This window comes from Scyliorhinus torazame, chromosome 9 (genome assembly GCF_047496885.1).
Source record: "Scyliorhinus torazame isolate Kashiwa2021f chromosome 9, sScyTor2.1, whole genome shotgun sequence".
NCBI lineage: Eukaryota > Metazoa > Chordata > Chondrichthyes > Carcharhiniformes > Scyliorhinidae > Scyliorhinus > Scyliorhinus torazame.
Window position 1 is genome coordinate 99,345,472 of NC_092715.1, and position 21,022 is coordinate 99,366,493.

At 42.7% G+C, this 21,022-nt stretch overlaps 1 protein-coding gene across 6 annotated transcripts in view; it reads right to left on the reverse strand.

The window, feature by feature from the left end:
- Window positions 1-3,266: 3,266 nt before the first annotated feature.
- skic3 (SKI3 subunit of superkiller complex) overlaps window positions 3,267-21,022 on the reverse strand; it is a 165,551-nt gene continuing 147,795 nt past the window's right edge. For 5 of the 6 annotated variants that reach the window (XM_072516309.1, XM_072516310.1, XM_072516313.1 and 2 more), the window contains 7 exons: window positions 18,884-19,012; window positions 18,344-18,471; window positions 17,493-17,651; window positions 16,192-16,344; window positions 11,332-11,462; window positions 7,638-7,761; window positions 3,267-4,050 (listed from right to left, as the gene is read on the reverse strand). In XM_072516309.1, the coding sequence (XP_072372410.1) occupies window positions 3,970-4,050; window positions 7,638-7,761; window positions 11,332-11,462; window positions 16,192-16,344; window positions 17,493-17,651; window positions 18,344-18,471; window positions 18,884-19,012 (905 nt within the window). In that variant the 3' untranslated portion in view covers window positions 3,267-3,969. The remainder of the gene's footprint in view (window positions 4,051-7,637; window positions 7,762-11,331; window positions 11,463-16,191; window positions 16,345-17,492; window positions 17,652-18,343; window positions 18,472-18,883; window positions 19,013-21,022) is intronic. The other variant, XM_072516311.1, reaches the window with a different exon arrangement.

The window sequence follows — 21,022 nt, forward strand, 5'->3', positions numbered from 1 at the left end:
CTCTGGGCACTGACCGGGAGGGTGCTAACCCGGACCCGTCCCACGGGAATCCACTTGAGATGTGTGAAATGTTCACTTAACCACAATTGCCACTAGCCTCCCAGAGTTCCACGCTGCCTCTCAAATTCAGCACACGGGACAGGGTGGCATGGCTGTCCCTGCATGTGCCCTCCGGCCTCAGAGCCCCCAGAGGACACTCATCAGGGGCATCAAAAGTAAGAAACTGGCTGCCTCCACTTCAGATGTGCATCCGGGGGAAACACCTAGACGTTGTGGTAGAGCTAGGAGGGCCAAGCACGTTGAGGATCACTGAGGGCACCAGGGGGTTGGAATCATCGGCGGAGTGAGGGACTGTGAAACACATTAAACACCTTTGAGCACAACCATTATGATACCTGTCACTTCCTTCCGCAATGCGGGCTGACCTCCGAAACCTTTTCCCATCTCTCAAAGCACCCCCCCCTCCCACCCCACCCCCCATGGCACACAGCCACCCTCCAGCCATGGACGTGTCCCCGGAGCTGTGAACCATCTCCTGGGTATGTGGATTTTGGCTTGCCTCCCAGTGTTGAAGCACAGTGTCCAGGCTTCAAGGTGTGATTGGGATTCTGGGATTCTATGCAATGACTCCCTCATGCTACATAGCCCGACCACCCACCCACGGGAATCCACTTGGGATGCGTGAAATGTTCACTTAACCACAATTGCCAATTCCCTATTATCAATAGTCTTCAGACCCACGGCCAGAGGCCTCTGTAGTCGGTGGGCGTTATGGGTGATCGTTCGGCAGACGTGCAGACAAGGGTTGCCCCCGGAACGGGTAAATGATCCAGGGGTTGTCATGGTGGTGCTGCGAGCAGTTGCCTCTCTCAATCCTCCTATGATGGCCCATCCCTGCAGAGGTGCCCTCACCCCCTACCGAGCATTGGGGTGGCAATCTCAGCACTCCAGGTCTCTGCCTGTGGCCACTTTTCTGGATACAAGCCGAATATGGGAAAGAGCGAGGTTTTCCATATTGAGACAAGAGGACAGGAGAGGTTGCGGGAGCTGCCCTTCAAGGTGATGGGGCAAGTTTCAGGTACTTGGGCATTCAGGTGGCATGGGGCTCGGTGGAGCTTCATAAGTTGAACTTGGCTTGGTTGGTGGAGCATATGAAGGAGGATTTTAAGAGGTGGGACGTGCAGTCACTGTCGTTGGCGGGATGGGTGCAGACATGAAGATGACGGTGCTGTAAAGGTTCCTGTTTATATTTCAGAACCTCCCGATCTTCGTTCCAAAGTAATTTTTAAAAAACGGTCAATGTGCTGATCTCGGGGTTTGTGTGGGCAAGGAAGATCCCACGAGTCAAGAGGGCGTTTTTGGAGTGGGAGCGACGAGGGGGATGGTAGGCGTTGACGAATATAATGACTGGTTGGCTAATATCGTTTTGGCTAGGAAATGGGTAGTGGGAGACGAGTGGGTATGGGGAGGATGGAGGCGGCTTCTTGCGGGGAAATGGGTTTGGGGGCATTGTTGACAGCAGCTCTGCCGTTCTCGCCGGGCAGGTAATCCACAAGCCCAGTGTTGGTGTCAGCATCGAGACTATGCGGGTAGTGGAGGCAGCACTTGAGACTGGAGGGTGCCTCAGTGTGGCACTGATTTGTGATAACCATAGGTTTGTACCGGATTTGGGAGGGGGAGGGGGTTGAATGCGAGATTTTGGGGGGAGGGGTTGAATGTGAGATTTTGGGGGTGCTGGCAGGTGGAGATTGAGCGGTTTGGGGATTTGTTTATAGCAGTAGCTTTGCGATCTTAGAGGATCTGGAGGAAGAATAGAAGTGCCCAGTGGGAATGGGTTTAGGTACATAAAGGTCCGAGATTTCATGAGGAGGGAGGTGCCGTCCTTTCCCAAGTTGCCGCCCTTGGAGTGCAAGATAAGGTGCTGTCAAGGAGGTGGTAGGGGAAGGGAAGGTGTCCTTGGTTTACAAGGAGCTGTTAGACTGGGATGGAAATCCAATAGGATATGTTAAACGGAAATGGGAAGAGGCCCTGCGGAGAGTGAATGCGTCGTCGCTTCCCAGGCTCAGTCTTATTCAGTTTAAAGTAGTTCACAGGGCATATATAATGGTGGCAAGGATGAGTAGCTTCTTTGAGGGAGTAGAGGGCGATATGCAGGGAGCCCTGCGAACCATGTCCACATGTTTTGGGTGTGTCCAAAACTGAAGGTGTTCTAGCAGGGGTTTGCGGATATAATGTTCGAGGTGTTGGGGATAAGGGTGGTCCCGAGCCCAGAGGAAGCGATATTTGGAGCATCGGAAGACCCGGGAGTCCAGGGGGTGCGAGGGGCTGATGTTTTTGACTTTGCCTCCCTGATAGCCCGAAGACATTTTGCTTGGGTGGAGGGAGTCAGAGCTGCCGAAAGCGGGGGTGTGGGTATGTGACCTGGTAGAATTCCTGCGGTTGGAAAAGATCAAGTTCATCTTGAGAGGGTCGGATGATGGGTTCGCTCGGAGCTGGAAGTCGTTCAGCGACTTTTTTAAGGATTGAGATTGAGATGTCAGCAGAGGGGAAGGGGGGGGGGGGGTGGGTGAGAAGAGATAAGGGGGTTAAAATGGAGGATGGAGAACGGGAGGGAAGGGGGCGGATGGGTGCTGGTTATTTATTATGTTGCACAATTTTGCTTCTGCTCTTATTTGTTGTGCTTGTTGTTTATATAAATGTCTTAATAAAATATTTTTAAAAAACTTCTCGATTTTGTATTCAAACCAATTAAAGGCATCCATTCTGCACAACTGTTTAAAAAGGTCCGAACGAGTGGGCTTAGAAGAGACCATGAACATTACAGGAAGTCCTTTGAATTTTTATTGGATCAATATGAAGCAAAGCTGTAGGGAAGAAATATCATAGAATTTACAGTGCAGAAGGAGGCCATTCAGTCCATCGAGTCTGCACCGGCTCTTTGAAAAAGCACCCAACCCAAGCCCACACCTCCACCCTATCCCCATCACCCAGTAACCCCACCCAACCCTGAGGGCAATTTTGGACACTAAGAGCAATTTAGCATGGCCAATCCACCTAACCTGCACATCTTTGGACTGTGGGAGGAAACCAGAGCACCCGGAGGAAACCCACGCACACACGGGGAGAACGTGCAGACTCCACACAGTGACCCAAACTGGGAATTGAACCTGGGACCCTGGAGCTGTGAAGCAATTGTGCTAACCACTATGCGACCATGCTGCCCAAATATTTTTCCAAGAAGATTAATCTTTAAAAGTAATTAAGGATTTCTGTGGATCAAATTGCTTTTTAATTGAAGCAGCATTTTTGAAGATTTCAGTTCAATACAGAATTTACATGTTTGCTATTGCGTAGTAAATTTGACTTACACATTTGATGGAAAGCACAAACAATATTTCTGTTCTAAACTAAGTCCGTCATAGAGGTTGCATTAAGTCTCATGCATCCTAAAAGCAATCAACAGTTCAGTGAAGCTAAATAAAACTAAAATAAAATTTGCAACAAAAATGTTTTTACGTACAACTACAGGTTTCAATACGAAATCATGATGTGAATGCATGTGACATTATATTAAACTTTTGCAACAAATGTTCAAACATGATTGTTTCTTTGCATTCATACAGCAATATTACAGATCACTGGTCAAGTTAAAATGAGACCCTTCAACTAAAAATAGAGGAATCAGCATGCTTCCCAGTCATGACGGTATTTTTGAATTTTCAGTTGTTAAGATCCAAAATGCAGAAAATATGATGGTAGAAGAGATTATCTAGATATTGGCATTTAAAAAAAATATACCCAAAGTGCAATAAATGGTACTGTATTCAATTTCTTCAAAGAAAGCCAGCTATATATAGGTACTGCTATTTGACAACCAGAAGTCTAAGTCACATTGATGGCCACAGATGCAATTGCTATGCAAAACTTTATTGCACATGCATTTGAATTCAGATCTTTATTTTTGTTCAGTTATTCGGATGAGGCGAGAAGCTTCTTGTGCAGCTCTTCCATTCTGAAATCCTCTTCCTGTTTGGCATTTTGCAGCAAAACCTGGAAGTACAGTAAATTCATTAAAGAACAAAAACAGCTTTGAGCACATGAACATAGTTTATGGAGTTTATCTGGCAAGTATCTGATCCATAAAGATCAGGAAGTCCCAGTTTAAAATGTAGTTTATGAAAAATCAGCTGAACTCAGTCTCTGCCACCCTTTCAAGACAGCGAGTTCCAGATTTCCACCACCCTCTGGGTGAAAAAGATTTTCCGCAAACCCCTCTGAATCACCTGTCCCTTACCTTAAATCTATGCTCCCTGGCTATTGACCCCTCTACGAAAGGGGATAGGCTCCTTCCTAGCTACCTTATCTATGTCCCTCCTAAGTTTGTACGCCTCAATTTTTGACTAAGATCGGCACACGGTGGCACAGTGGTTAGCACTGGTGCCTCACATTGCCAGGAACCCATGGCTAACTGTCAGTGTGGAGCCTGCAAGTTCTCCCTGTTTCTGTGTGGGTTTCCTCTGGGTGCTCCGGTTTCCCCCCACAGTTCAAAGATGTGCAGGTTAGGTTGATTGTCCATGTTAAATTGCTCCTTAGTGTTCCTGGGTTAGGGCGGGGCATGGGCCTGGGTTGGATGCTCCCTCGCAGGGTTGGTGCAGACTCAATAGGCTGAATGGCTTCCTTTTGCACTGTCAGGATTCTATTCTATGAAATCAGTGATGGGCTTGCCACAAATGAATTCAGCATGTGCTGGCGGCTGTGGGACAATGAAACAAAAGGGTTAGTATTACGGACCATGATTAGGATTCAGCACCTCTGCAGCAAGTGCATAAGTAGGGTCATTGGTGAAAATTAGTTTGCCTTGCCTGCATTACTCCAATAACTAGGTAGCTGGTTCACATATAACCTCTTACAACTGATGCCTTTTCTGCTGGGCATAAAAAGGATGTGCTGATCAGAATTATTGGAGTAAATTCCAAATCTTGCGAGGGAAGGTGGGTGCCAAGCTGAATTTCAGATGAAGGTTGCACATTGCTCTGGATCAGGCTCACCTGATGAAGGAGCTGCACTCCGAAAGCTAGTGATTTCAAACAAACCTGTTGGACTTTAACCTGGTGTTGTAAGACTTCTTATTGAAACCAAATATAATCAGAGTTACAGCACAGAAAGAGGCCCTTCAGCATATTGTGTCTTCACCTGTCATCAAACACCAAAGCTTTGACAAAGAGTCATCCAGACTTAAAATGTTAGCTTAGTTTTCTCTCCACAGATGCTGTCAGATCTGCTGAGATTGTCCAGCATTCTCTGTTTTTGTTTCAGATTCCAGTATGCACAGTAATTTGCTTTTACCTATCCATTCTATTCCTATTTTCCAGCATTTGGTCCATGTAGCTTTGTATGCTCTGATGTTTCAAGTGCTCATCTAAATGCTTCTTAAACGTTGAAGGTTTCCGCCTCCACCCCGTTTCAGGCAGTGAGTCCAGATACCCACTACCCTCTGGGTGCAAAGGTTTTCTTCAAACCCTCTAATCTCCTGCTCCTTACTGTAAATCTATGTTCCCTGGTTATTGACACTTCTACTAAGGGGACAAGTTCCTTTCTTTCTACCCTATCTACGTTCCTCAAAGGTTTGTACATCTCAATCAGGTCCCCTCCCCCTCAGTCTTCTCTGCTCTGATAAAACAACCCCAGCCTAACCAGCCTCTCTACATAGCTGAAATGCTCCAGCCCAAGTAACATCCTTGTGAATCTCCTCTGCACCCTTTCTAGTACAATCACATCCTTCCTAGAGTGTGGCGGCCAGAACTACACACTGTACTTAGCTGTGGTGATTGTTTTATACAGTTAGCTGTGGCGATTGTTTTATACAGTTAGCTGTGGTGATGGTTTTATACAGTTAGCTGTGGCGATGGTTTTATACAGTTAGCTGTGGCGATTGTTTTATAAAGTTAGCTGTGGCGATTGTTTTATACAGTTAGCTGCGGTGATGGTTTTATACAGTTAGCTGTGGTGATTGTTTTATACAGTTAGCTGTGGTGATGGTTTTATAGTTAGCTGTGGCGATTGTTTTATAAAGTTAGCTGTGGCGATTGTTTTATACAGTTAGCTGTGGTGATGGTTTTATACAGTTAGCTGTGGTGATGGTTTTATAGTTAGCTGCGGCGATTGTTTTATACAGTTAGCTGTGGCGATTGTTTTATACAGTTAGCTGTGGCGATTGTTTTATAAAGTTAGCTGCGGCGATTGTTTTATAAAGTTAGCTGCGGCGATTGTTTTATACAGTTAGCTGCGGCGATTGTTTTATACAGTTAGCTGCGGCGATTGTTTTATAAAGTTAGCTGCGGCGATTGTTTTATACAGTTAGCTGTGGCGATTGTTTTATACAGTTAGCTGCGGCGATTGTTTTATACAGTTAGCTGTGGCGATTGTTTTATACAGTTAGCTGCGGCGATTGTTTTATACAGTTAGCTGTGGCGATTGTTTTATAAAGTTAGCTGCGGCGATTGTTTTATACAGTTAGCTGTGGCGATTGTTTTATACAGTTAGCTGTGGCGATTGTTTTATAGTTAGCTGTGGCGATTGTTTTATACAGTTAGCTGTGGCGATTGTTTTATACAGTTAGCTGTGGCGATTGTTTTATACAGTTAGCTGCGGCGATTGTTTTATAAAGTTAGCTGCGGCGATTGTTTTATACAGTTAGCTGTGGCGATTGTTTTATACAGTTCGCTCATAACCTCCCTACTCCGCCTCAGCTGATAATGGAAAAGTATTTCATATACTTTAATAAATGATTTTTTATTTAAAAGCAATTTAGTATTACTAAGAAAGGGCATGCTGTTAAAGCTTTTCACCTTGCACTCATCAGGGCAGACTCAGGAATTCCAGATTTCAGAGAGAGCAACAAGTTATACTCCATTTTTTTCATTCATTTGCAGATCTGGGTGTCGCTGACAAGGTCAGCATTTATTGTCCTTGAGAGGGTGGTGGTGAGCTGCCTTCATGAACTGCTGTAGTCCCTGTGGTATAGGTACAGCTACAGTTCTGTTAGGCAGTTCCAGGATTTTGCCCAGCTTCAGCAAAGTAATGGCGATATATTTCCACGTCAGGATGGTGAGAGACTTAGAAGAGAACTTCAAGGTGGTGGTGTTTCTCCTTTGTTGCTGCACTTATCCTACTAGGTGGTAGTGGTCATGGGTTTGATAGGATCGCCAGTCCTTGGGACATATGGCCCACGTAGCTGGCATCACACTGTCACTGAAAATTGTTCACCATATTACAGTTGTGCAGTGGGCATCGCATTAATGCAAAATATTACCTGTGCTGTTACTGCAGAGTAACAATGTAAAACAGCTAATTTCACCTGTTGCTGAAATTGAGATACCTGACCCTTCCAGGGTAATTTCAGGCAGACCGGGCACTTTTCAGGTACAAAAGTGGTGGCCTTAGGCGTCAAGCTTCATGGGGCTTGGGCACAATTTATGAGATTGCTAATAAGGCCAAACTTATAGGATACGGAACTGCAGGAAACTCAATTCGCATTAAACAATTTAGTGTTGAGCTTCACTCTGGCCGTATAACCGAGACTAGCGATAACATCAATTGAATATCCACTTGTTTAAAAATAAAATGGTTGATCTTACGGTGATAAGTTCATCGTCGTTTTTGGCCCACAAATGTCGGAGGAGGTACCAACGTGCCACTGATGCAATGCTCTCTGTGTAACCTGGTTGATATACTACTCTCTCCAGCAGCCGTCGAGTTTCCCTGTAGGACAGACACAAGAAAAATCAATTCATTTGTATTATTTAGCCACCAAAGCCCTTCAAAGGTTTAGAAATAAAGTCCACAGGTTTGAGTCCAAAGACTGACTATACGTTTGGCTATCTGCTCCACCCAAACCTCATCAAGTCATCACAAGTTGGTCTCTCCCCCTACTCCTCTCAGAGTTTCGCCCCCTTTATACTGTTACAGATCTCTTTCTCGCTTCTAAAATCCTTATCCCTATGTTTTCACTCAATCATACCGAATTTCCACAAGATACTGTTCCTTCTTTCCTCAACCTGTGCATGGAGCACAGCTTCAACAATTTCAACTATTACCTCAGCCCCCTTTTCCTCATAATTCACTGCCCTCTTATTCCCCTAAACCTCTCCTTTCATATAAATTCTCCGACCCATATTTATGGCTACCACATTGACTTTACCAACTCTAGTGATCTCAAACATGACAAGGTTGCCTGACAACCTGACTGCATCTCTCAACAGTCATCCTCTTAATTTTCTTCAAATCTTTTCAACACATGACCATGAATAAATTCATTTCCAGCATCCACAGTATTTTGTTTTTATTATCCATTAATAAACTCTCCAAGTAACTTGCAACCTCACGTAAAGAATCTCAATTATCTTTGGTTTGCATTCAAGGGGGCAGTTCTTTGGTTGTTGATTTGCTCAACCACACCTTTACCTCTACTTTAGAGCAGTATTTTTCAAACTAGTTTACCCGGATCCCGTTGTTACCAACTGGCTGACCTATGTGACCCACGCCGGGCAATCTTGGTGACCCACCATTTTCTCTTACATTTAATGTGACATGTGCGCCTGCCTGGTCCTCATGTTCTCACTCCAATCACGTACACAGGAGAGAGCTAAGCGCATACCAGGAGTTCAGCCGGTTCCTTTGTGTCTTCTTCATCTTTGAGGGCAGAAAATCCAACCTCGCATGTGTAGGTCGTTGTGAAGGGCAAAAGCAACAAAATGCTTGTTTTACTTAGCACTAGATACTCCTCAGGGACGATACGCTAGAATGCGGACAGCCTCATTGACTTGTGGCATATGTTTAATGTGCTGTCACAGGTGAGGCGCAGAAGTTAAGTTTTTTCATTTGGAGTCAGCTGTAAGTTAATAATTTACTCTGGGTTCTCAAATTTAAAGGGATTTTCACCCACCCCTTCTCTCTCAAAATCTGAAACATCGCCTCTGGAAAGTAGCGCTAAAAACTGTTGATCAGTGCACCCATATGCAACTGGATAAGATTTGCCAATCCATTGACAGTTTATTTACAAACACGGTTTTCTTCGATGTGTCATAGCAGTGGGAACATGTAGTAGTTTTGGCTTTCTACTCGTACTTGCCAAACTTTCAGCGATTTTTGGAAAGCATCTAATTCTTCACAGTATCGAAAACAATCATTATCTTTCCCTTGCAATTTGAGGTTCAGTTCATTTAGAATTGATAAAATGTCTGCAAGGTAAGACATAGGTAGCATCCAAGTTTCATCAGCAAAAGAATCAGCCAAAGGGGATTTCCCGAGGAGGAAAGCATGGATTTGATATCTCAGTTTGTAAAATCTGACAAGCACCTGACCCCTTGACAGCCAATGTGTGTGGAACAATAAATGTGTGTGCTCGGCCCCCATATCGAGCACAATCCCTTAAAAAGCCTGGTATTAAGTGCACTGTGTTTAATGAAATTCACAACTTTCACAATTCCTTTCAATGCCACTTCAAGATCGGATGGAATTCCTTTCGATGCCACTGCCTCACGGTGAATAAAACAATGATTCCAAACAATGTCCTGACCAGCTGCCTCCTTAATCCTTACTATAATTCCACTGTTTTCCCCAGTTATGTTGGCTGCTCCCTCGCTTGTGATTCCTCTACTGTAAATCCAGTCGAGCCCACATTTTCCAACCAAGTAACTATTCAATGCTTCATAAATCTCTGCACCAGTCATGTTTGTTGGTAATGTCAGGAAGCACAGCAAATCCTCAACAAATTCATTGTGCCAAACATACCCAACGTAAACGGGCAAAGTTGCACAATCTGAAACATCTGTACTTTCATCCAATTGTATTGAGAACTCCTGTGATGATTTTAAATGAGAAATTAGCTGGGTGTCGAGCTTCTCAGCAATATCACAAATTCGGTGAGCTATTGTGTTATCACTAACTGGGATGCCTTTCACTTTTTCAGCAAACCTCATCTCGGGATGGACAAACTATGTCTACTGCTGCAAGAGAATTAATCTCTCAGCTACAGTGTGGGGCATTTTCTCTTTAGCAACACGGTAAGCGACCATGTAAGAGGCTAATTGTACCTTGCCATTCAATGTAACATTTCTGCTGAGGACTCCAGCTGACGATTTAAGTTCTCGCTGCATCCTTTGAAAGAAATCAAGAGGTTTGACCTTGAACTTGCCATGCTTAGTCTTCACATGCCTTTGAAGTTTTGAGAGTTTTAAACTTTTATTTGCCAGTGTTTCCCTGCATATAACACACATGGGCTTCACATCCTGATTTGTACTGTCAATATTAATAAAGTCGAACTTAAAAAATATATTTATACTGCTTTGTTCCTGATTTCAGCTTGTTAATGGGTTGCTCACCAGAGGCCCTGGAGCTGACACTAGCACTGCTTTGTCCTGCTGTGGACTCTCCTAAACAGCTCACACCATCACTGCTTTGTCCTGCAATGGACTCTCCTTAACAACTCTCTCCAGCAGATTTAGTTGTGAGATCCTGGCCTGTTGTATCTCTGGCCTTCTCTTCCTTATCACAAAACGATTCATTTTCAATTCTTCAGTGCTGGCAGCTACAAAATGGAGCAATCTCTTCTCGTGCCCAGAACTCGTGAAGGCAGTGTATGGGGTGCGTGACCTGCTCTCTACTGCCGGTTCCGGTGGGAGGACTCCATAGTTTGTTTATAAAAACTGGCCTAGGGACAGCTGACGTCAGGAGGAGGTGGTCCGCTCGGCTAGGTTCCGGGCCTGCATACTGCCAGATCTAGCTGAGGGGTACGCAAGCGCAGGATGGCTGGCAAACTTAAAAGGGGGCGGCCGGCATTTTTAAAAGCCAGTCATGGCCATTGGCCGTTTCTCCCACAATCGGGAACGCCGCGACTGATCACGATGCGACCCTACCAATACCGCCCACGACTCACCGGCGGGTCATGACCCCGAGTTTGAAAAATCCTGCTCTAGAGCATTTCCAGCAAAATCCTTGCCATGCTCGAATCCTGTCAATCCCTCAGGAAAGCCCCATCTCTGCACCCCTATGTATGTGGGGAGTCAACTTAAATGCTCCTGCAGCACAAATAGTTTGAATTGATTGTTTGAACTGGTTTGAACACATCAAGTTCTGCCTTCAATAAAACTGAAAATGCTGAAAATTCTCAAAGTCAGGAAGCAGTTGTGGAGAAAGAAACAGGGTTAATATTTCAGACTGATGACTTCAAAATTTGCTTTGCTGTCCTCTACTAGAACGCCACTTTTATCTGTTTCACAGTGTGTTATTTGAAATTTTGAAAATATTCGAAGCATACAAGTATAACATTACCTTGCTCCCATTTTAACTATAAATTGCAGGAGTGCTTGAAGTAGACCAGCAAGAGGACAAAAAGAGATCTTTTGAGCTTCACTGGTTGCTTCTTTGACTAGTGATATCCATCGATTGTTTTGAAGTTTAATCTAAAAAAAGTCCAAATGTAAAACTATTACACATAACATTGAAATTTCACTGACCAGACAATAATTGCAAATCGAATTAACTTAAGTCTATCAGATGTTACCTTTCCTGGCCCATACATTTACTCAGTCACAAAACTATATTGGTTATTAGAGGTTAACAAGTTGATATTCTGAAAAACCTCGAGAGGTGGCAAGTATTTGCATACTTTACCACATCAGGCAAGGTAAGCATTCTCAAAATTAACATAATAATCAGATGCCCTGAATATTCTTTGTCAATGGAAATCTTCAGATTAAGTTTATCCATAATGTAGAGGAGCATGGTGATAAAGGTAGTTTCTTGTTTGATCCAATTTTTTATAAATTACCATACAAACTTTAGTACAACGGTATGCCTCATAATCAAAAGATGATGGGCTGGGAAGGGTGCAATACTTGTAAATATTTTGGCCTCGTATTACAACTTGATTTCAAAATTAAGTATCATGCTGCTCGGACTTCTGACGGCGACATGTAGGAGTTCACACGTTGGGTAGCTCCCGCTAGAATCTTCGGTTTTGGCTGTTATCACCCGGTTTTTGGGGAGAATTTGTATGCATAATCATCCCAGTTGAGACGTGGTTATTATAGGATGTCCAAAAAGCAAAGAAAGAATATTAGGACGAAAGGAGCGAACGCTAGCCAGCTGCCGGCAGAGTTGACTACAATGCGGAGCTCATTGGGAGGGAAGATGGTGGTGGCAAGCTCTCAGGGTGGATAGGCCGGCGGAGGAGATGGTAGCTGAATTGGAACGGCAATTCGCCAAACATTTCTAATGACAAGGGAGGGAGATGATGGAGACCCTCAAGCAGTCGGTGTAGGACACACTGGCCCGATAAAGGAGGCTCTTGGAAGGACGTCAGAGACGGTCGTGGGGCATGGTGAAGAGTTGAAGGGGGTGTAGGAAACACTATCGCGACACAGCGACCAGTTCACCTCACTGGAAGCGGAGCTGCTAAAGGTGAAGAGAAGAAATAAGGGTCTGGGCGAAATTCGAGGACCCCGAGAACAGATCATGGCAGCAGAACCTTAGGATCGTGGGGCTGACTGAGGGAGTGGAGGGCCTGAGGCCAACAGAGTATTTTTTCAAAGATGTTTGTGAAGTTGCTGGTGGGGGGAGGACAACATTTTCCATCTATCGAGTTGGATAGGGCTCACGGGTCACTCCGGCTGAAACCACGGGTGAACGAGTCAACAAGAGCAGTGATAGTCTGTTTTCACAGCTATCAATAAAGGAGATTGTCCTGAGGTGGACCAAGCAGAATCGTGAGGGGAGGTGGAAAGGCAGCGGTATTCAAATATACCAGGATGTCACGGTGGAGCTGGAAGAAAGGCATGAAGCCTTTAATAGGGTTTATAAGAGTGGAGTGCGTTTTGGGGTGGTCTACCTGGCGAGGCTGAAGCTCACGCATAACTCCAGGGACCGTTTCTTGGAGATGGCAGAGGTGTTTGTGACGGCTGAAGGACTTGGACTGAACTGAGATTTGAACAGGAACTTTGTGGTTGTGGTTGGGATGGGGTTGTTGAGGGGCACTGTTGCAACAAGTTTTGTGTTTTCTTGCATTTAATTTTTTTGGTGCCCTCTATTTTCTTTGCCCATAGTTCTGGTTAATGATGTTTGGGATTTGCTCTTTCTGGTTTGGTTGCTTCTCTCCTCTTCTTGATTTTTAAGGGGTTGGAGAGGGCATTTGGACACTGGGAGGGGAGCAGCAGTTTCAGGATGGAGTAGGGGGTGGGGGAGTTCTGATGCTCGAGGTGGACGGTTGGGGGTGGGGGGGGCTCTTTGCTACTTTGCCGAAAAACACGTGATGGGGTGATGGGTAAATCCCGCCCAAAAACTTTATCAAGCAGGAAACAAAAAACATATTTTGTGATTAAACCCCCAAGATATCCAAAAAGTTTTAAAACCCTAAAACTGCGAAAAGAAGCTTGCACTCAAATTCACATTGTTCAACTTGCATAAATCAATGACACTGGGTTAATTAGGTGTGGGCATAGGTATTGTAACACAAGGACACCTTCATTCAATACTGAAGTACTGTCCTCCAGAGAGGAGAATGGTGGTAGTTGATGAAGGACACAACTATGAAGGTAGAGGACATAGTTACTAAAAATGATTTTAAAATATTCTTGTTTAAAACAAACAAACTTCATGACTTGGTATGACAATCAATAGAGCCACTTGTGTATTTTCATTGTTAATATGTAGCCCTTTGGAAAAATGAATCTGGGGATATGAACATTTTGTAAAGTGGGGAATTAAAAAACAAATACTTTTACAGGATGTAGACCAGCATTTATTGCTCATCCCTCATTGCCATTCAGAAGGTGGCACTAAAAGGGAGTGCACTGTTAAGATGCAGAGTTGTTATGTTCGGGAGGGAGCTAATGGAAGAAACGGAGAATGATTTCTTTAACCTGTTCTGCAACCTAAATGTTCCGATTTATGATAGTGGGTATTGAAATACAGGGTGCGGGGTGTGTGTGAGTGGTTGAGGGGGCAATGAGGGGATGGGGAGTGAGGGCATGGGAGAGTAAGCACGAGAGCGTAAAAGTGAGAGCCCATAAGGGAGTACAAAAGTGAGAGAGCGGGAGTATGCCTAGTGTGCAAGCGAGAGCAGTGGAGTAGCGGTTTTGAAGATAGTGGCATTGCCACTGGCCTAATATTCCAGAGACCCAGGGTAATGCTCCAGGGACCTGCGTTCCCACAAGGGCAGATGGTAGAAATTGAATTCAATAAAATACTGGAATTAATAGTCTAAAGATGACCATGAAACCATTGTCGATGGTCGTAAAAACGCATCTGGTTCACTCAAGTCGTTTAGGGAGGAAATCTATCGGCCTTACCTGGTCTGGCCTACATGTGACTCCAGACTCACAGCAATGTGGCTGACTCTTAAATGCCATCAGGGATGGGCAATAAATGTGGGCTCAGCCAGTGACACCCACATCCCATGAATGAATGATAAAAAGAAACATGTCCAGACTGCAAGTGAGCAGACACAGACATACATCTCTCTCTCTCAACTCTCCTGGCCGCGATCCTCCCTTGCCCCTCTTCAGCAATCCCCCCCTCCCTCTATTGCCCGCTCTTTATGGGTAAGAGGGCAGGCAATAGAGTGAGCAGGGGGGGGTGCTGAAGAGGGGCAAGGGAGGATCGCGACCAGGAGAGTTGAGAGAGAGAGTGAGAGAGAGATGTGTGTGTGTGTCTGCTCACTTGCAGTCTCAGGATTCCCACTCACACAATCACAAGTTCAAGCAGTGGGTGAGGACGAGTGAGTGAGCATCGCGAGATTGGGATTGAGCCAGACAACAGCCTCTGTCCCCATACAATCCAATGGTGATCGTCAGTCATTACTTTTTTTTTATAATACATTTATTGCCTTGACATTGCTTTATTTACTTAGCAAGTTGTTTCTTTCCTGTTCAATGTTGTGCCAAACCTCGTCTTTCTGAGATTTGTTCACCAACCCCTTGAGTGAGAAAAAATGGAAGTGTGCCCACCCCCCCACTCCAGGTGAAAAGGATGGGCAAGACTTTCTTATATACTTAATGATACAGTTCTAAAGGGTGCAGGGACGGAGGGACCATGACGTTCATGCTTATATGGATCTTTGAAGGTGGCAGGGCATGTTGAGAAAGTAGTCTATGTCAATGCTGGGTGGTCCATCAGGTTTCATTCCTTTTTGTTTAAAGACTTTTGTAGTGGTGACGAGGATAGATCATGGAACGGGACTGACTGGATTGCTCTTCAGAGTGCTGGCATGGACTCAATGGGCCAAATGGTCTCCTTCTGTTCTATAATGACTCTAGACTCGAAGTACATGCCAAACCTATTGATTTGGTTGATTTATTTTGAATTAAGGAAAAGGCTCATGATGCCACTGTATCAATCATACAATTCATAGTTCAATCGACTTATGCCAGATGTAAATTTTGAGTTGTGACTTTCCTCGAGGCAAGTTCATGATTTGAACTATGCAATTATGGAAAATGTAAAACTCAAAACCGCAGCTCGCCTTTTCATATGGAGGAAGACAGAGTAATCCACCCAACCCTTTTGAACATAGCTTTTAGAGCTGCTGGAAGAGGTCTACATTCCACCCTTTCAGTTACACCAGGGAAAATGTAGGGAAGAAAATAAAACGACAACATTTGGATGACAAGAAGGAATGTTTTACACATGGGCTTCAAATAATCAGAAACAATTGTCTCCAATAGCCATACGACAGTTCAAACTATTTTATTTTCCAGAATAAAAGTTCATAATTTTCTCTACTGACAACAAAAATTGGACTTGCCCACACTTTATCATCAATTTATAGTTGAACGTATTCAGTGCTCTTCAAAATCCTCTATGAATTTACTAAATGAACTGCTGCCACCCCAAGGGCAGAGAAAAGCCTTTTCACAAAGGAGTTTGGGAAGGGTGGAAAATAGTCACCCTTGCCTGAAAATTAGTAATGGTCAAGAAAGTTCAAATGCTCTATTAAAGCAATAGCTTGCAGCAAGAATCAAGATTTTAACCGTAAGATTTAGAGTGCAGTAGTAACAAGTGGGGTTTTAAATTATTTGTACAAAACAAGAAAACCTTAACTTGTGGTAGGTATGCCATCACACCAAACATCCACAAAAATGTCATACTTACCAAAAAAAAATGTACAGTTGCAGTTAATAATCAAATCCTTACCTTACTGAGTGAGAGTGCAAGGAGTGCTAATCGGAGCAGACTTGACAACTTGCCATTCATATCGCTTTTCTGCGAGGATAGTTGCAATCCTTGCCTATAGCACATCTCTGCGGCTACCATCAAACCTTGAGATTTATACACTTCTGCCAGCCACTAGAGGGAACCAGAGATTAAAAGATGAACATAAATTGCTGTCTCTATTTAATGTAGCTATCCCATTAGGTGATGTCGATTCAGTAATATTATGTAACATTTTGCGGTTAATCGGTTTCTGAAATACAACAGAATGGCAAAAGTACATTTGTATGATTAAAATAGGAAACTGAATCTGTATGTCAGTGCTGTTTTAATGATGGATTTTTTTCAGTGAAATTCTAGGTAAGTGAGGTATCATTTCCTTTGATTGGTGTTAAAAAATACAACTTAAACTCTCCAACACTTAAAGTTCTTGGTAACTGGTAAAATAAGAAATTCCACTCTTAATCCCCATCATAGGGATCGTTAAATCTCAGTGAGACTTCCCTTGATGTCAGTGATGAACACAGTTGTTTTACTGCTGACTGCAAAATCTGGGTCATTCAGATCTGAAATCAATGTTGTCGAAGTGGGCATGATTTCTGGAGAGCCTCACCTGTAAAAAGCATTAATCTGAAATAGAAAATCCATATCTGATTTGGGACTAGTATAAAAGGACAAGAATGCGTCTATCTAGAAACTACACTCCTGACTCTGCCAGATTTAGAGGGATGATGGGGAGGAGGTTCCTTGACTTTCATATAAATCAGGTGGACTTCTGTGTCATGAGGAGCAGATTTTGGATCCCAATCTACCCAAAGGGACCACAAACTAATGGGAGGATTTCTAAAAACACGATACAATGCATTTATTCTTACATCGAATGACATAGAATATACAGCAGAGAAGTAGGACATTTGTCATAAGCAATCCATGCTAATGTTTATGCTCCTCTCAAGATTCTGCCCATCCTTTCTCTATAAAAACTTTCACATCTGAGTTTTCAGATGACAATTCTTACAGATGATGTTCAGATGGTTCTTAGAATTATAATTTACAAAAGAAACCAATGATTGAGTGGAGAATACTTTGATGTTTAAAATCACTGATGGTTTAGGTTAAGAATGTTTTCACCTGGAAAAGAGTCCAATCAAAAGAATAATCTACAAAAATATTGAAGTGTTTTTAAAATTCCTGCCGTAAATCATAGTGCTCAGAGAACCATAACAATAAATCAAACTTAGAAATGACTATTACAGTAAGTCAAAACCAGAAACTAAACATACATGCCAAGCTGTTACTGATGAGAAGTTCGACATCACAGCCTTCTTCAGCTCTTCTAAAACAGTATCTGGAAGCTGCTGGTGCGAAAGCAAACGCTGTTCACATTGAACCTGTCTCAATAATAGGAACACCGCTGTGTGATCTGGGTGCCTCTTGAGAACCTAAGATAAAGGAGTCCATCAATAAAAAAGTGCTTGATAATTTAAAGACCATCTTTAATTAATACACTTCCTTCCCCCATGCAAACTTCCTTTTAAGTTCTTTGACCAAGGGTTAAGTTGCATCTTCTAATATCTCCTTCTTTGGATCAGTATCATATTTTTGTCCAATTGCATGTGTTTTCTTTATTTGTTCATAGGATGTGGGTATCGCTGGCAAAACCAGTATTGCCGATTCCTAATTGATCTTGAAAAGGTGGTAAAATGAGCTGCCTTTTGAATTGCTGCAGTCCTTGTGGAGTAGGTACATACATAGGGCTATTATGGACGGAGTTTCAGGTTTCTGTGAAGCAAGTTGGAATGTTTTCCTACATTAAATGTGCAACACAAGTTGTTGTTGTTACAATACATTATAAAGTAACTGTCAGTCGTACATTATAGTTGATGATAGGACATTTCCTCAAGTCTCTACGTCCAAAACAGCACACCAAAATTTTCACCGGTGGTAATAGTGTCTCAATAAAATGGGCATCAGGACCACTGTACTCAAAATACAGACTTTGTAAAATTTATCCTTATTTCCAAATTTTTAAAAAAAGTTTTGAAATCATTTTGACCTGAAATGAATAAAGCCACACCCGGAGAACAATAAATTGTTGCACACATATGAAACTGCTGTTTGAATTATACAGTACTTTAGTACAGAAGGTTTCAGCTTCAGAGTGCCTGCCCATTTCTTTTAATCCAGTTGCGGCCTGTTGCAGAGACCAGTTCTCCAGGGATCGAAGATAGAGTGCTGGTATGATGTTCTTCTCGGTTTCTACTGCAAGATAAAAATATAAGAATTATATACCAAAGAGAACACCTCCCCCTAAAAATAAACCACAAAATTAAACAATGGCACAAATACCAGGTTAATGTAGAAGACTAGTGAAAAATGTACAACCAATATACATGTTATAACTAGTAAGCACACTCGGGAGTCTTACAAGAATGACATTGGAGAAGCCAAATCTTAATTAAGGTTCTGAAAGTATGAATAGGATTTCAAGAAGCAGTAAGCATGAGGTAAAAGCAGGATACATAATTAGATGAATGTTGAAGCAAGCAGTCTTAGTAATAGATTGGATTTGAAGCTCAGCTCAGAGTATATGGAACACAGGAATGAAAAAATATAGACAAATCTTTACAGGCATCCTACCATGTAAATTAAAATTGTAAAATGCATCACTTACCTTTTGCTGTGATTGTTAAAACAAACATCTCCTCTAACGCAATTTTCTTTGGTTTTGTATCCTTTAAATGTGATAATGTTTTTTCCGTGTGACAGGCTGCCATTAAAACAGCCCAAACCGCAGGGTCATCTGCAAAATAAAAGTCAGTCCAGTATATAAAAATGTAATGACTCTCATCAATGAAGTACCAGACGTTCACTGTTTTTGTATGTTAAACATATAATACAGAAGAATGAAACAGCAGTAAAAAGAGTTCTAATACTAAGTTTATCTTAATTTTATATTTCAAGATAACAAAAGGAGAGATTTTTTTGATTTTAGAAACCAAAATGTTAATCAAGCCATTTTAAAAAAGAACAGTTTAAGAATCCTATCTATTTTAGTTTTCCACTTGGTATGTTGCTCAATTGGATGTCCTCGGCCTTATTGGTAGAAATGTGGCCAATCATAATTTATTTGCCTTTAAAGTGGTTAAACAGTAATTTAATGGCTAAGGACATTATTGGAGCTGCTCAAAGTAGGAAGATGAAGGAAATTAAGCACAGCAAACTGATTAACATTAATGATTATTTCTGGATTTTAAATATAGAAACATTGAGTAAGCCATAATTGAAGATTTAAAAAGCTTGCATTGTTTGCATTTGTGGTTTGTATTGACAATTATATTTAAATCAATTCATTAGTTTGTTATAATCCTCTTTACACTTATAATAATTGTGGGGGTGAATGGTGGTGTCATGGTAACAGCATTGAACTAGTAATCCAGAGGCCCAGGCTGATGCTCTGGGGACATGTGTTCAAATCATACTACAGGTGGATTTAAATTCAATTAAATAAATCTGTAATATAAATAGTATGAGCAACTGTGACAATGGCAACTATTATCGATGGTTGTAAAAATCCATCTGGTTTACTCGTATCCATTAGAAGGAAATCAACCTCCTCACCGGTCTGGCCTACATGTGACCCCAAGCCCACAGCAGACAGAGTTAAGAGATGCTGAGTATTTTCAGCATTTTCGGATTTACAGCAACCACAGTTTTTTGTTTTTGTAGTAGGATTTGGGCATCAGGTTCACAAGCCATGAAAGCAGAACCTCAAGTGGATATAGTGACTTGAAAGAGACTGATAATATATTATCCGTATCAGTGACAGAAGCAGAGGCACTAATCATTGCTAGATGGTTGAACAAAAGTGGGTTATTACAGCAGAACAGTTTAGGACTGCCCCTTGTACAAAAGATACCGGCCGGTGGCACAGTCGTTAGCACTGCTGCCTCTCAGTTCCAGGAACCCAGGTTCAATTCCGGCCTCGGGTGACTGGGAAGTTTGCACTTTCTCCCAGTGTCTGCGTGGGTTTCCTCTGGGTGCTCCGGTTTCCTCCCACAATCAAAAAAGAAATGCAGGTTAGGTGGATTGGCCCTGAGTGTCCAAAAGATTAGATAGGGTTATGGGGATCGGGTGGAGGCATGGGCTTGAGTAGAGTGCTCTTCTCAAGGGCTGGTGCACGCTCGATGGGCCGAATAGCCTCCTTCTTCACTGTAAATTCTATGATTCTATAAACACAGGCTTCTTGTGCTGAATGCCATGTTTTCATGTTGTAATTTCTATGTAATGCTGTGATATTATTGTTTAAAAACTGATGTTAGCTGATAATGGTAACCTGTCGCCTCAACTGTTTCAGCTTTAACACTACTTGGTTCATGGTGGTTGCTCAGCAACCAGCACTATGAACGTTTAGATAACTAAAGTCTCCCCTTTGAGACCGTTGACTGATGGTGATTTAACCTGTCAGGCGAGGGACAAGGTCGAGAAAGCTTTATGATAACCTTAGCCAGATGGGAATTTGAACCAAAGCTGGAGCCGTTGCTCTGCATCACGAACCAGCTGTGCAGCCAACTGAGCTAACTGACCTCCCTTGCTTAAAAGTGAGTTTGTGGCCAATGTCTCCAGTGTCAAGCAGACTGATAACCAATACACAAAAGTTGGTTCTGTTGTCAGTACAGATTTCAAGGAAATGGATTTATTGGAACATCTAGTGGACCACTGGAGTGTTTATCAGATTCTTTGAGATTGATAATCTTGCAAGATTAATGCCAATTCTGTATTAAATTTATCATGAGGATTCCAAGTTAAATAT